Source organism: Chionomys nivalis, chromosome 4 (genome assembly GCF_950005125.1).
Source record: "Chionomys nivalis chromosome 4, mChiNiv1.1, whole genome shotgun sequence".
Taxonomy (NCBI): domain Eukaryota; kingdom Metazoa; phylum Chordata; class Mammalia; order Rodentia; family Cricetidae; genus Chionomys; species Chionomys nivalis.
The window spans coordinates 115,554,306-115,568,750 of NC_080089.1; the positions used below are offsets into that span (position 1 = coordinate 115,554,306).

At 53.7% G+C, this 14,445-nt stretch overlaps 1 protein-coding gene across 1 annotated transcript in view; it reads right to left on the minus strand.

Annotated features, from left to right (window-relative positions):
- Scn5a (sodium voltage-gated channel alpha subunit 5) overlaps window positions 1–14,445 on the minus strand; it is a 95,163-nt gene that overhangs the window by 65,134 nt on the left and 15,584 nt on the right. The window contains exons 2-5 of the mRNA XM_057768556.1: window positions 12,870–13,196; window positions 10,644–10,762; window positions 3,592–3,681; window positions 2,228–2,356 (exon numbers count right to left, since the gene is read on the minus strand). Of these exons, the coding sequence (XP_057624539.1) occupies window positions 2,228–2,356; window positions 3,592–3,681; window positions 10,644–10,762; window positions 12,870–13,142 (611 nt within the window). The 5' untranslated portion in view covers window positions 13,143–13,196. The remainder of the gene's footprint in view (window positions 1–2,227; window positions 2,357–3,591; window positions 3,682–10,643; window positions 10,763–12,869; window positions 13,197–14,445) is intronic.

The following is a 14,445-nucleotide window of genomic DNA, read 5'->3' on the forward strand; positions in this document are numbered from 1 at the left end:
ATATGTATGTGCGTGTGTCTGGTTGTGCAAATATGCACCAAGTGTGTGCAGCGTCTGTGGACACCAGGAGAGGGCATCGGGTCCCCTGGAACTAGTGGTTGTGAGCCACTCAGAATGGGTGACCTGAACCCCATTCCTCCTTCTGAAAGGCATAAATCTTCCAGCACTCCCCACCGGTTTCTTGACCTCAGGAGGCTGGTGTGTTCCACAGAACAATCTACAGACATGTTCGGACCTCGATTATCTTGTCTGGCTTTCAATGTCGTCAGCTCCCCAGCGGCTTCTAATCGATTCCTCCACCTCCACACTTCGCAAACTCCAGACTGGAAGATTCTGCCACCCTTCCACACCTAGGACATCCCCAACTGTATGTCTGACGCCCTCCCTCCTTCAGCTGGCTCCTCCCTCTGAGTCTTCATTTCCACCCATCTGTTACAAGCAAAACCCCTCAGTGACGCCTTGAAAACGCCCACCACCAACCAGGGCTCCTCTACCCTGCTCAGACACCAGTCCTAGCCACCCCTCTCTATGAAAGCAGAGTGTCTGTCTCTGCCCATTCCACCTCCAGTCTGTGGGCCACACAGGACCCAATCATCTCAGCTCTGCCAGCTCTTTTCCCCTAGCGGGTCTCATCCTCCTCGGATCACATGTGACCTTTGAGGACAGACCTTTGAGGTCCCAAGCCCACCATTCATCACCTTCATCCACTATTCTATCCTTTGCTCATTCAGCTCCACCTGGGTGTGAATCTACACTTCAGGGAGGTCTGTTTCCCTGTCTATAAAGCAGGAGGCCTGCAGTCAGTTTACAAACACCTAGAAAGAGTCTCAGATAAATTTCCTACCCACCTGGCTCCCCATCTGGCCTGGAAGTGTCCCGGAGCAGCCCAAGAGCCCAGCTCCTCTTTCAGCTCCCTCTCCCCTACAGCATAGCTCAGGCACATTCAAGAATTCAAGACAGCGAAAACTGAACTGAGCTCTGGTCCCACCGCGCTCTTCTGCACCGCTGAAGCCAGGATGTGCAAGGGCATGGAGTATCAACTCCCAGTGCACGCTCTCTGTTGAGGGCAGAGCCCAGTTCAGCACACACCGAGACTGTAGCTCACATAAAGGGTCTGCCAGCTCAGTTCCGGACCAGGGCTTCCATACAGCAGCCCTGTCCTGATCAGTTGTCCACTAGAGCCGGGCACCTGGTCTATAACATCCCATAGGGGAGCACCTCAACTCAGAGCTCTGCAAGTATCCCCTGGGAAAGGAAATGAGGCCGTATGTGGACTACAGTAGGCCTGGGAACACGATCACCTGTGGTGGGCTCCCTGTGTGGTCTGTTCCAGAGACTAGTCTTCTTGCTGGTGAAATGGGACTAAGGGAGACATCTAAACCTGCAGGTCATGAGGCTGCACGCTGCTGCATCTGACCCAGGATAATAACGAATGGGGCTGAACAGAAAACCGTAGACTTTCTTAAACTATCAAGACAGCGTGGTTTGGAGCATGTGCTTTATAGATGACTATGTCATTTTGCAAAGTCGAAAGACTGCACACGGCTGGCTGCCTCTTGTGTACCTCCTTGGCTGCTGGGAGCCTCTGAGATGGGTCAGTGGCTTTAAGAAATGCCAAACAGGAGTTCTCCTGGCACAAGTTCTAGGGGAAGCTGGATGCTTCCCCAGCTTCTCTACTGCAATTTCACTATCAATTACCACGGATGTCAGGTCACTGGTCACAGTGGGATCTGGGACTGGATTGCTTGTGGGAGAGCACAGAGGATGTTGAAGCAGAATCAACACTCCCCTGCCCCGTCTTCTGAGGTACAGTCTTGTTAAGACTGGCTCCCCTCAGACTCACTAGGTAGCCTGTGTTGGTCTTAAACTCATGACAATCTTTCAGCCTTAGCCTCCTCAATGCCCAGAGAAGACTCTTCACTTGATCGTGCCCAAACACCAAGACACAGAATATTAATAGCAATGCTGTCCCTTTAACGCGGGTCACGTGTCACCCCCACGTGAGTCAGGGTGCTCAAGCACTTCCACTCCCTTGCTAGAATGAGCTGTAAGTTTCTATCCTGACTTCAACTTGCCATAGAGCAAGGCAGGGACCCCTCTGTGGAACATGTAGCTCATGTGGACCACAGCAGGAACACCCAGAAATCCTGGAACATGGGGTACCAAAACCCTACTCCCACCCACACAGCTGGTGTGAGGCACCCCGTGCGAGACGCTGGATACTTACGCCATGACTATCACGCTGAAGTCTAGCCAGTTCCACGGGTCCCGGAGGAAGGTGAATGCGTGCAGGCAGAAGCCCCGAGCTAGGATCTTCACCAGGGACTCAAAGGTGTAGATGGCAGTGAAGGTGTACCTGGGGGGGAGAGGTCAGCCGGAGCCCATGGACTGGGTTCATAGGCCTCCCCACATGCTGTAAGCCCTGGGGAGACCTCACACCACAGCCATCCCAATGGGCTGTGCCCCATGATTAAGCTTTAGGAAGGGCTGCAGGTCTGTGGCAAACATCTAGCTGACAAGTTCACCTGGCCATTTGCTTTACAGAGAGACTATCACGTGCCTAGGGAACTCTTCCCTTTCTCCCTTGCTGGAAGACCCGACAGACGCCTCACTCCACCTAGGGGAGGGGGCATGTTCACAAGCATATGGTGACTACCAGGTCTGTATCATGGGGCATCAAGGATAGGGAGAGCCACCAACCCTTACCCATGTTTGTGGGCTCTCCACAACTTGCGGTGGGGACCAGTGACACCCTCAGTACCTGCAGGGCCAGGGTTCTAGCTGCCTACCCTGTGCTGAAGGGAATTCAGACCTTCTAGTGTATAGTGCTGGTGGGTGCTTTCAGCCTTCGGCCAGCTAAGGCATCCAAAATGCCTGTGTGCTGGGGCTGGCCCATGGGCTGGGAAAGGGTGGTATCTTAGGCTTCAGAGCATCTAGACATAGCCATGGCAACACCAGCCCTGAGTGGTCCTCTGTGCAGGCCACTCTTGTAAGAGAGGCTGCTGCACCTTCTAGTTTTGTAAACCAGGAGCTGAGTGTGGTATGGGCCTGCAAGTCTGTTGAGACCCGAAGGAGTCCGACACTTCTTCAGGAAGGGAAGACCATAAAGAGTCTTCTAAAGCTGCAAAGGGTTATGGGAGGCAGGGCTTGGGTGGGTGCCATAGCGTAGCACGGACTGCATGTCAGGTCAGCCAGACTCCAATTCTCAGTGTGCCCATCTTCCAGATGGGACAGGAGCTGTACTGGCCCCCCCCCCCCCGTCAGGGGGTTAACGGAGAGGATGCTTACTGATCTTGTGACAGTGCCTGGCATATCTATCTTTAGGGGGTGACAAAAATTCTCCCACATGGCCAGTTCACAGAACTCCACCTCTGAGGCTATAAACTTAGCATAAGTTTATATAAACTTAGGCTATAAACAGGCAGGTGGTGGGAATGAGAACACAAGAGGGCAGAGGCTAGGCAAAGGCCACCCTCCACAGGGTGGGACTACAGGCATGGTACAGTCTCTGTCTCAGACAACCCCAGGACCCGTGGCATAGGACAGAAGAGGGAGGAGTGGGAAACGAGGAGGGCCCTCGAAGATACTCACTCGACATATTTGGTCCAAGGCGGAGGGTCGTGCTGGGCCATGAAGACACAGTTGGTCAGGATGGTACACATGATGAGCATGCTGAAGAGCGTGGCACCAGCGTTAAGGAAGCCACGGGAGGGCTACTGACAAATCCACATGGGGGACCCACAAAGAAAGCCGTAGGAGAGTCTCACCCGCAAACAACCATGGAAAAGAACACAAGAAACCATGGGAAAACTCTACCCAGAAAGCCACAGAAGGGGCTCCCACAGAAAGTCATGGGAGGGGCTGCAGGAAGCCATAGCGGTCCCATCCAAAAATCCACAGAGGGAGCCCAAAGAAAGCTGCAGCAGGGGCCTCACAGAAGGCCACAAGAACGAGGGAGCCAAGCCGCCACAGGAGCACGTGGTGGGGGAGAGCCAAGCTGCCTTGGGGTCCGGGAGCTGAGCCACCGTCCCACCGATGGGCTGGCTCGTGTTGTCAGTGCCAGGCAGGCGCTGTGACTCTTCTACGCTCTGCCCTCTCCACAGAGCAGTCTGGTCTTGGTCCCCTCCAGGCTCTTGCACAGCCCACCCTTTCCCATAGCTCTTAGCAAGCACCAGATAAGCAGGAGACCACATCTTCCACAGGGCTCTCTGTGGGACCCAGGATGAGTGGAGACACCCCAGACTTAGGGTTGACTCCCGCCCCAGGTCATACGGGAGGGACACAAACTTTACCAAAGGCTCTGCAGTTTGGGGCAGGCCAGGAGGATAGGCAGGGTCCCAAGTTCTCTCTCCTCAGGCTTGAGCTTCAAAGTGCACACTGGAGGTAATCTGCCAGGTGTCTGTGGGGGAGCATTTCCTGGGTGCTTCTGGCCATTGTACCTGCATCTCAATCTGGTTCTATGCCCTGAACTTCTTGCTCTTCAAATGTTCCCTCAGCAGGAGCTCCCAGCCCTCACAGTCCACCCCACCCCTTGGCTGTTGCTGCTTTTCACCCCCAGCGGCCAGGCATACCCCTTTTAGCCTGTGGCTCCTCACTGAATGACAACCATCTGACTTTTGCCAGCAAGGGGGCACTGCAAACACTAGCATTGAGTCCTGACTATCTTTGTGGGACCCCAGGTATTATCTACCCTGCCCCAACTCTGGCTGTGTGTCCTCGTTGCTGCTTCAGGCTGCACAAAGCTCTGTCTGACCTCCTCCACTCTTTCTCTTGCCTCTGCAAGACGGAGGAGCAAGGATCACACCCGGGGCCTTGGAGGGGCGGGTACCCAGGGGCCTGGCTGCACCAACCACTCCCTATGGCTGCCTCCAGGCTTGGGACACCACGGCCCAGCAGCAGTCCTGAGCACATAGCTGCCAAACAGAGACTCCCAAGGGCAGTCCCAGCCTGACCGCAAGCTGGCGTTTAGTGATGCCTGCTCCGACTGCAGAGCATATGCATGGGGATCCAGCCAGGTGGACACCCCTGCTGCCTCCAGGCTTCCAGAAAACCCAGTTAATTAGAAAAGCAGCCTCCTGTCTATAATTAATTCTCTAGCCTCTCATAAAAAAAATGAGGATTGGGCCCCTTTATCAACTCAGGACTGCCTTCAGGAGTGCTCAATCCAGGGAAGGCAACTCTCCAGGCCTGGGGTCTCCACCTCAGGGTGACACACAGCTGTTGCAAGGCCATCGTCATGGTCAGCTTTAACTGCCAACTTGACACAGCCAAGCCATGAGAGGAGAGTCTCAACTGAGTAACCAAGATCAGACTGACCTATGGGCACGTCTGTGGAGGGCTGTCTTGATGGATCCGTGGTGTAGGAGGGCCCAGTTCACTGTGGACAGCACCATCCCATGGGCAGATGGAGGTCCTGGGTTATATAAGGAAGCTAGCTAAGCAAAATCTGTCTGCAAGCCAGCAGGCAGCCTCCTCCATGGTTTCTGCCTTTAACTTCCGGCCCTGACCTCTCTCAGCGGAGGATCGTAATGCAGAAACTAAAACGAACCTGTCCTCCCCTACGGCGCGTTAGGTCAGTGTTTTATAACAGCAACCGATCAACTAAAGCAGTCACCACAGTCAGGCCTATCTTCCTGTCCTTCAGACACTCATCTCGACGTCCCATCCCTGTCTCTTACACATCTCCACGTCAGGCTCTGTGAGGAAACTCGCTCACTGGGAGAACCATTTACAAACTCCTCAGCCAGCTTCCTCCATCTCCAAGGGGTCACTGCTGAACCACAGAAAATCACAGAATGTTTTTGAAGTCCACACGGGATGGTGCCCAGAGCAGCTATCCACTGGGCCCCTCCTAGGAACCAGACTCTGTCCATGAACCAGTCTGACTCCTAAGAGCCCCAAGAGGTGGGAACTTTGCCTCCATCGGGAGAGATAAGAAAATTGATGCTTGAATCTCTGGCCACCGTCCCTCTGTTTATTTACATGGGATAAGGCATTGCAGATGTGATTCAGTTAAGTGGGAAGCATAGTTTTCCAGAATTACCTAGTTAGGCTCAATGTCATCACAGGGTCTTTATGACAGAGAGAGGCAGGAGAGTCTGAGACCCCTGACTGGCCAGTGCTTGCTTACAGACAGAGAAGAGCTCAGGAATGTGAAACAGCTCTGTAAGAAGAAAAACCTCGCAAACCACCTCACCCCGAGAGCCTCCACAAAGGAACAAAGCCCCGCTGATACCTTGATTTCCACCCAGCGAGAGCCTCCAGAGCTGTAAGATGATAGATGCGTGCACTGCGATGCTAGCGTGTTTGTGCCCACAAATCTCAGCGGCACCAGGAGCCACCAACCACTGAGACACAGAGGGAGGATGGCATTGGCCCTGTCTGCACCGTGTTCAGGGGCCAGCTCTGACAGGCTTTCTGCAGGAGGAACTCAGCTCTGGTCCGCTCTCTGCCTCCAGAATGGAGGCCTTCGTGTTGGTTTCGGCACCTCGACCCTCGCCGGACGACAAATATGTTAGTCCTGACCTGCCACCCATGGTGCTGTCAATCAAACCAGGTGGCAGGTGGGAGAGTGTCACACAGGAGGGGCAGGGGAATGATGCCAGTCTGTGTATGGCATGCACGTGTGTGTGATGGTATACGTGGGCACGTGCAAATGATCGTAGGATGCATGTGAACTAGGGGGCAGTCTTGGGGGACATTGCTAGGTTTTCCGGATCCAGTGATGAGCTGGGGTGGGGTGAACCAGGCTCCTGCCCTTCCCTTCGACACAGGAAAAGTGTCACCTGGCTTTCTTGTCTCTGGGGAGGCTCTGACGCTACTCTGAGTCAGTTCTCTGTGTGCAGCGAGAGCCACTGCTCCCTACCTAGACCAGGATCCTAGTCTTCAGGCTTCCTCCCTAAGCACCCAGGACCCCAAGGAGCCCAGCGCGGCCAACGCCAGACTTAAGAGTTAACCAAATCCCTGGACAGGACACACCCATTTATACCACTTGCTAATTTCAGGCCAGTATCAAGCTGGTCTTCTGTGTGGGCAGCGGCAAAGGCCAGCTCTACAGGCCTGTGTACTGCGGAACATCTTCAATCCTGTTGTGTCATTATCCCAAACACCCACTCCCAGCCTCACAATGGAAACGCCAGCAAAGGCTGCCTGTTAACAGCAGAGAACGCCTGACACTTGGGCTACTTAAGTCTCCGGCTCTAGGACTCCAAGCTCCCAAAGAGGAAGGAATTAACCATGGGCTGATACTGTCTTGGGTTTGTGCTATTCATTGAACATGCACACATGTACGCACGCACGCACACACACACACACACACACGCTCACTCTTAATTTGATTGCCCATTTGAATCTGGTAGAGAAACGTGGGAGGTTTTGAGAGCAGATCCTGGGCACCGCGAAGACAAAATGCTTCTTGGCATGGGCATGAGGTCTCACTGAATGGGGCTGTGGTGGAATTCACAGTCCCATTAGTTTCTTTTATTCAATCACGACAGGGACACATTCTGCAGGGCTATAACAAAAAGACATAGGAACAAACCAACTCTCGATGCCCATATTCACTCTGCCAGCCTTTTGCCAGGGATACACCACGAGCTCGTAACAAAGACCAGAGCCAAACAGAACGATGGCACCAGCCGGTCACACCACAAGCCTCCACTGTCACAGGAGACCAGGCTGCATTCTTGCCTCTCTACGCTCGTCTGTGCCCAGCCCGTCCACAGACCGTTCTGTACAAGCACAGACGGAGTGGGTATTCGAATCGATGTGAAAACTGGACCACAGTGCGCTTTCACCATTGAAGCGTGAGCTAAGATTGCTCGCCACGAGCCAGGCACAGTAGCCCATGACCTCCTGGCACTCCAGATATGAAGGTCAGGTCAACTCTGAGCTCTAGGTCAACCTGGGATAGATAGTGAAACTCCCTGCAAGAAGCTAAAACCCCAACAGAACTGCTTTGTGTTTCAGGGAATGGTGGATCACACCTTTAATCCCACATTTGGGAGACAGAGGCGGGTGGATCTCTATGAGTTTGAGGACAGTCTGGTCTACACAGTAAGTCTCCATCTCAGAAAGAACTGCACTATGGTTGCTAATGGACACAGGCTCAGTCCACTTTGGGGAGAGGGGTTGATGGAATCTTCTTGAAGTAGGTATTGGTGATGATTGTGCAGCCTTGCAGATACATTAAAAACAATTACTGAATCACACACTTTAAGAACCATGGTTCTTGCAAAGGACCCAAGTTCAGTTCTCAGCACTTACACTGGGCAGCTCACAACCATCTGTACCTCCAGTTCCTGGGGGATCTGATGTCCATAAACACACACACACGGGGGGGGGGGGCAGAGAGAATTAAAAATAAACCTACAAAGTTTTATGATATGTGAAGTAGATCTCAACTTTTCAGGAGTCAGGGGAGAGCTTTTGAACTCCTGGGTCTTTAGCTGGTGACCTTGGTCTAAAAAGGCCTAAGAATCTGCCTTCTAAACAAACTTCCTGGGTGACACGGAGTGGAACGATGAAATGCAGGTTCTGAGGTGGGTCCTGGGGTTCTTCGGTTTCTACACAATCCTACTCCTGATGCTGGAAGGTATCTACTGGTGGGTAGATCACTCTGAGGGGACTGAGGCCTGGGGGGTGGGGGAGAGGTGGGCTTCCAATTACCACAGATCTCAGCCCCTTCTTCCACTAGATGGCGCTGTCAGGGATTATCATGGCCACTCCAGGTAGTGGAGTATTACAACAGCTCCAGGGCCTAGGGTAGGGCCTCTCTCACACACAGATGCTTCCCTGGGGTGGCTGCGGGTGGGGGTGGGGGGAGCAGGCAGGCATCAATGGCTCTCAATGCTGGTCTTGTCAGATCAGCAATTCACAGCTTCAGAGACACCCCTCAAGGCACCCTCTAGGAGAGGACACTGGTTGAGGATCCCAGCGTCCCTACTGTCTTCCTCACCTATCTGCTTTCTGGCCTCTCATCTGCCCTAGTGAGTCCCAGCCCAGTGATGGAGAGAGCCATGGGACCCAGGCTGCATCCCGGGAGATTTTCTTGGCTGCCAAACACTGTTGGGTTGGTAAGCTACTTGGAGAAGCAGCCCCGAGTGAGCCTGGAGGATGCTTCGGGGTGGCCACACCCCTAAGGCAGGTTAGAGACCAGCTCTGAGCTCTAAGGAAACCGTTTTTTTTTTGTTGTTTTTTTTTTTTTCCCTCCTCCTTCAGCTCTGCTCTTCCTACAAAGCTGTGACCACACTCTGGAGGGAACGGCAATTTGCTGGCTGTTCTACCATTCTTAGGGAGCTCTCTGAAGGAGGTATGCCCATTCAGAGTGGAGGGAGAGGTGGCTGGGGGGGGGTGCTCGGGGGAGCTCTGCCCAGCTAGTTCACTATACCCACAAGTGGTCCCAAGCATCGTCTGGAGCTGGCTCAGTGGGAGAGGGTGCCATGTCTGACCACCTGAGTTTGATCTCCAGCATCCACCTGGTGAGAAGACTGGCTTCTGCCCCCTGACCTCCACATACACACCATGGTGTACACATGCTTCCGCCAACATCACATGTAAATAAATAAATGTAATAATATTAATATTAATAGTAATAATAATCTAACAACGACAACTGCAGAAAGCTAAAACTGACCAACCAAACAATGGCACCGCCTACAGCCATGTCCTCATCCAGGTCACCAGTGGCCATGGATAGGGCTTCACGGGTCCTCGTCGTAAAATGTGGATGCCTCTGGCTTGCGGACAGTGCCATCCCTCTCTGTGATTCCACAAGTCCCTTCTCTAAAACCCAGAGACGACTGGGCCAGTGAGCTGGCCCAGTGGCAAAGGCACTCGCTGTCAATCCTGACCACCATGTTTGATCCCTGGAGCGCACACAGGGAAAGGAGACAGGTGACAGTCTGTGCAGTTTGTCCTCTGACCTCCACACTCCCCCCACACATAAAAACACAGTATGTCTCACTGAATGAAATGCAGAGACGGGCTGACACCCCCAATTCGGCGCTGCCTGAACTAGGACCCCGAAGCTGGTTTGGCGCTCTTGGCCCCACCGCTCCATCCCACCGCTCTGTCAGCAGGCAGGAAGCATTTTTAGGCTGCGGTTTATGTAATTGGACGCTAACCAGAGTTCTCTGAGAAGCTCTCAAACTGCAAACATTTTGTCAACACCTAGTTCAGAAGTGAGCGCTGCTTCCTTCGAAAGATGCCCACGTGAGAAGAAAAAAAAAAAAACCCGAGAGGCCTTTTTACCAAGGAAAGGCTTTTCCTTGGTTGAACCTCTGCAAGGGGCAGCGTGGGGGGGAGGCTGTGGGGGGGGGACATTTGGAGCCATCAGAGAGAGGGGAAGGTGAGGATATCATTTCTTCTCAACAGACTATTTTTCCTCTTGAAGAAGCAGAGGGGATGGAAAGGCTTCTCAAACGTCCTATACCCCAGGAACCCTCTAGGGATCTTGTTAAAAAGCAGGTACTAACTCAGCACATCTCGGGTGGAGGTCGGGGTTCTACTTTTCTAATCAGGCTGGCGGTGACCATTCTGCTTGTCCCAGGGGCAGTGAGGGGGCTCAGCACCCTCCCCGGAGCTTAGCACCTGTGTATGAGCCCAAGTCAGATGCGGACGACACTATTACCAGCAAAGGATATGAATGTACTAGAATCTTCACAGCCGCTCTGCGCACGGGGTGGAAGGGGCTGAGGATGTACAAGGCCTTGGTGGCGCTGAACCGGAAGATGGTTTTTCCCTTGTTCAGCACGATGAAGGTCTGTGGACAGAGGGAGACAGCTGTCATCTTACAGCCCTTAGGCCATGGCTAAGGGGCGGGGAAGGAGTAAAGGAAGTGGGTCCTCCCTTTCCTGTGGACCCCTGTGCCTGGGCCACGAGTGGCGAGGAGCCAGGTGGAGTCAGGAGGAACATCAGGCTGGCTGAGATTTACTTCAGTTTCAGAATTACCATCTCAACAAGAGGCTTCCAGTCGGGTGTGGCAGCACACGGCTATAATGGCAGCCCCTGGGAGGCCTAGGCAAGATGATTCTTCTGTTCCATGCTAGCTGCTTCTAGAGCAGAAGCCTGTAAGACCCAGGGAGGCTTCCTCCCTTCCCTTCTCACACACTGCATGGAACTTCAGCAGAGAAGGCCCGCTTAAAGCCTGGCCAGCGCCGACATACAGGTGGGGAGGGAAAAGAAAGTTAAAGAGTCATCCAGGCTTTCCCTGGGACCCAGTCTGCCTGAGGTCAGCCAAAGGTCAACCTCCTACTGGCACACAACCTAGTGTCTCCCTCTTGGAAGGTTGTAAGCAGCCTAGGGTGGCCTGGGCTTGGAGATCTCTAGAAGGTATGTGCCTATCTGGCCTAACGGGTCGGGGCGGCCATGAGAGCCTGCAGAGTGGAAGCCAAAGGCAGCCAGCATGTCAGAAGTGATCAGAGATCGCTCACCTTCGTGGGCTGAGTGGACGGAACGAAGCTCTATAAACATTAACATTTGGGCTAGTGGGGCAAGGAAGCAGACAGATTAGAGCCAGATATTCCATGAGGGGTGCCTCCCTCAGCCAGGGTCAGCAGGGGCACAGGATGGAGTCTGGGGCACTAGGCAATCTCTGATTAAACATTTCTTGGCTCCGCCCACATGGTCTGCTGGAGGGACTCGAAGCCCACCCAGCCTGGACTCCATCCTTAGGCTCATCTGACTCCAACCTGCTTTCTGCTCCTCTCACAGGGACCTAGACTCTCTCCCGGCTGTGTCCCTGAGCCCAATCCCACTTCTCCCCATCAGCTCTGACCGACCGTGACCAAAGCCTACCCACTCGCTCACCTAGATTCCACCTTCTGGCCTAATAACTGTCACACTCACACCCAACCCTGACCCTGCTCCAGTCACTTGAACCAGAGAGTTCTGGAAGCCAGAGGAGGTCAGCTTTCCTGACTTGTAGATTGAGTGCTTGTGGGCCTTTTCCCATCCACAGCTGATTACACATGAAGCTGTGTGTGTGTGTGTGTGCATACACACAAACATGTTCACTAGGGCTCTTGGTCTCCCACACCATGGTGACCAACACACTGACACACATTACATAGATCCTCACACTGACTACAGTTCCCTTTCTGGCCCCACAGGGGTTGTTCTGCCTTTAGCTAGGAGCTGAGCACAGTAACCCAGCAGCCTCCTTGGTCTCTGGTGCCTGGCCGTCAGGAAAGGCCACGCCCTAGATTCCAGTCTGTCGTCCCACTACCAACCCCTACAGTTAGGTCCAGCAGTGTGGTCAGCGGAGTGGGGATCCTATGCCTCTGTAGGATCTCTGCATGCCTGTCACCTTGTTTGGTGCAACATGGTGACCCGTGGTCTGAAGAGGAGGCCAGGGCAGGGCCTTGTGGAGAAACAACACTCCGTCCATCTCCCCAGGAGCAAGAATGACAGAAACAGTCTTCCCCACAAGGCCCAGGAGACTACGGCTGTGGCTCAGCTTGAGATAGCTGGCTCTGATGATGATGTCGGCTAATTCTCTGAGCTACAAGAGGGAGGAAGGAGCACATGCCGCTTTTATTTAGGAGGGAGACCACTCAGGGCTTCCTTCCAAGTGCCCACACATCTGGGGACAGGGAGGAATCCCCTAGAGGTGTCTACCAAAGCACTACACAAGAAGGTAAGAGTTTAATGGTCCACCACTCAACTTAGGGATACAAACATCATTATTTATGTCTTTACCCCAGAACTCCAAAATTAAGGTGACTGGAATACAGATCAGTGGTGAGTCACTCCCCCAAAGCCCAGGGGAGCCGGCCCCACAGAACTCCACATAAGCAGAACCCCATCTGCTGCTGCCCTTCTGGGAGCTACCTAGATGGGTGAGAAGGGTGTTGGGGGGTGGCAGTCACCTTCTGGGTACTGTAGAAAGGGTCCAGGTCTTCCAGGGGCTCCCCAATGAGTTCTCGGGGCGGGTTGCCATAGAGATCCGGAAGCTTTTTGGAGGCCTGCAGGTCCAGCTGGGGCCGGAGAGCCTCCTCCTCTGGCAGGCCCTCACGACTCTCCTGTGATGTGGCCGAACCTCGGGCCTGCTTTTCCGCCATGCGCTTCTCGATGGCCGCCAGGGACTCCCGGGTGAACCTACGGAAGCTGCTGGTGCCCCGAGGTAACAGGAAGTTTGCCATCTTCTCATCCTGCTTCTGGGGGCACAGGCTTTCCTCAGGCTGCCTGGGGGTACGCTGGAAGACACAGACATGTATGTGATGGGGTGCCACAGACAGAAGGCAGGGTTGTCAGTCAACTATGCTGGAGCAGGAAAGGACACAATTTGCCAGTGGGTACAAGTATCGCCAGTTGCCAATCGCTGAACAGGCCACACATGATTGACAGTGACCAGGGGTAAATACCTAAGCTCTCCCCCGTGGTGTGTACGAGGGACGGCACTGGAGTAGCTTCTCCACTCCTGCCCCAGTGCATGGGTCTGAACACCAGTGGCCAAGGAAAAGTGTGTCTTCGTGATAGTTTTACCCTGCCCACTCTGCACCAAAGAAAACATTCCAACTGTGCTCTTTTAAGACATGTCCCATCCCCAACTGGATCCCAGGTGTTGCGATATTAAATAGTTCCACGCTAGCCCGGAATGGAGTATAAAAAAGGTTTATTTATTTGGGGACAAACTCACAGAAAGAGTAGAGATCCGCAGTCCTCTGCATGCACGGGCAACTGGAACCTAATCCAGCAGCCAAGGGGCTCGCACATGCCCCTACATCTGCATTTATAGTACAAGAGACCACGCCCAAAGTGGGCTAGCATCCCAAAGGTCATTGGCTGAAGAAGCACCTCCCCCTTTTGTCTAAATATGATGGCTCCACAGAGCAGGGATGGACAGAGAGGCCATTGCTTTATACCAGACCCCGACAGAATGGGTCTTCCGCTCCCCATCCAGGAGTTGGCCCTGGATGGGCCCAGGAGCCCTTCCTCCACTCTAGGAAATACTCCCAGACTAAGTGGTGTCCAGTTCCCAGGCCCCATGCACTCACATGAGACCTGGGCACCGGAGGCGGCAATTGAGAGGACATCAACGTTTGCCCCAAGGGACCCAGGAAAACCTGTGGGTTTTCAGAAACAGCTGAAACAAAGGAGATGGCATCCACATATTGGCACTCCGGCGTGCACAGCCATGCAGACCTCTGATGAGCATCTCGTGGGAATCCCCTGGGGGCAGCCCATCACTAACTAGGCTGATTCCAAAGATGGGAAATGTGAAGGGTGTGCCTCTGGCTCGTCACACTCTCCCCTCTTCCCCCACAAGAGCGGACAAATAAATGCCAGTCCCAAGGGACAGCAACACCGGAAGACAGTGACCACTACTGCAGAGGACATCCAACAGGCACATGCGTGTGACGTCAAACCGGGAGAATGTGGCTCCCGGTGGCCTCAAAAGATTCAGAACCTGGTGCAAACACACTCTGTCTATGACAGCAAGGC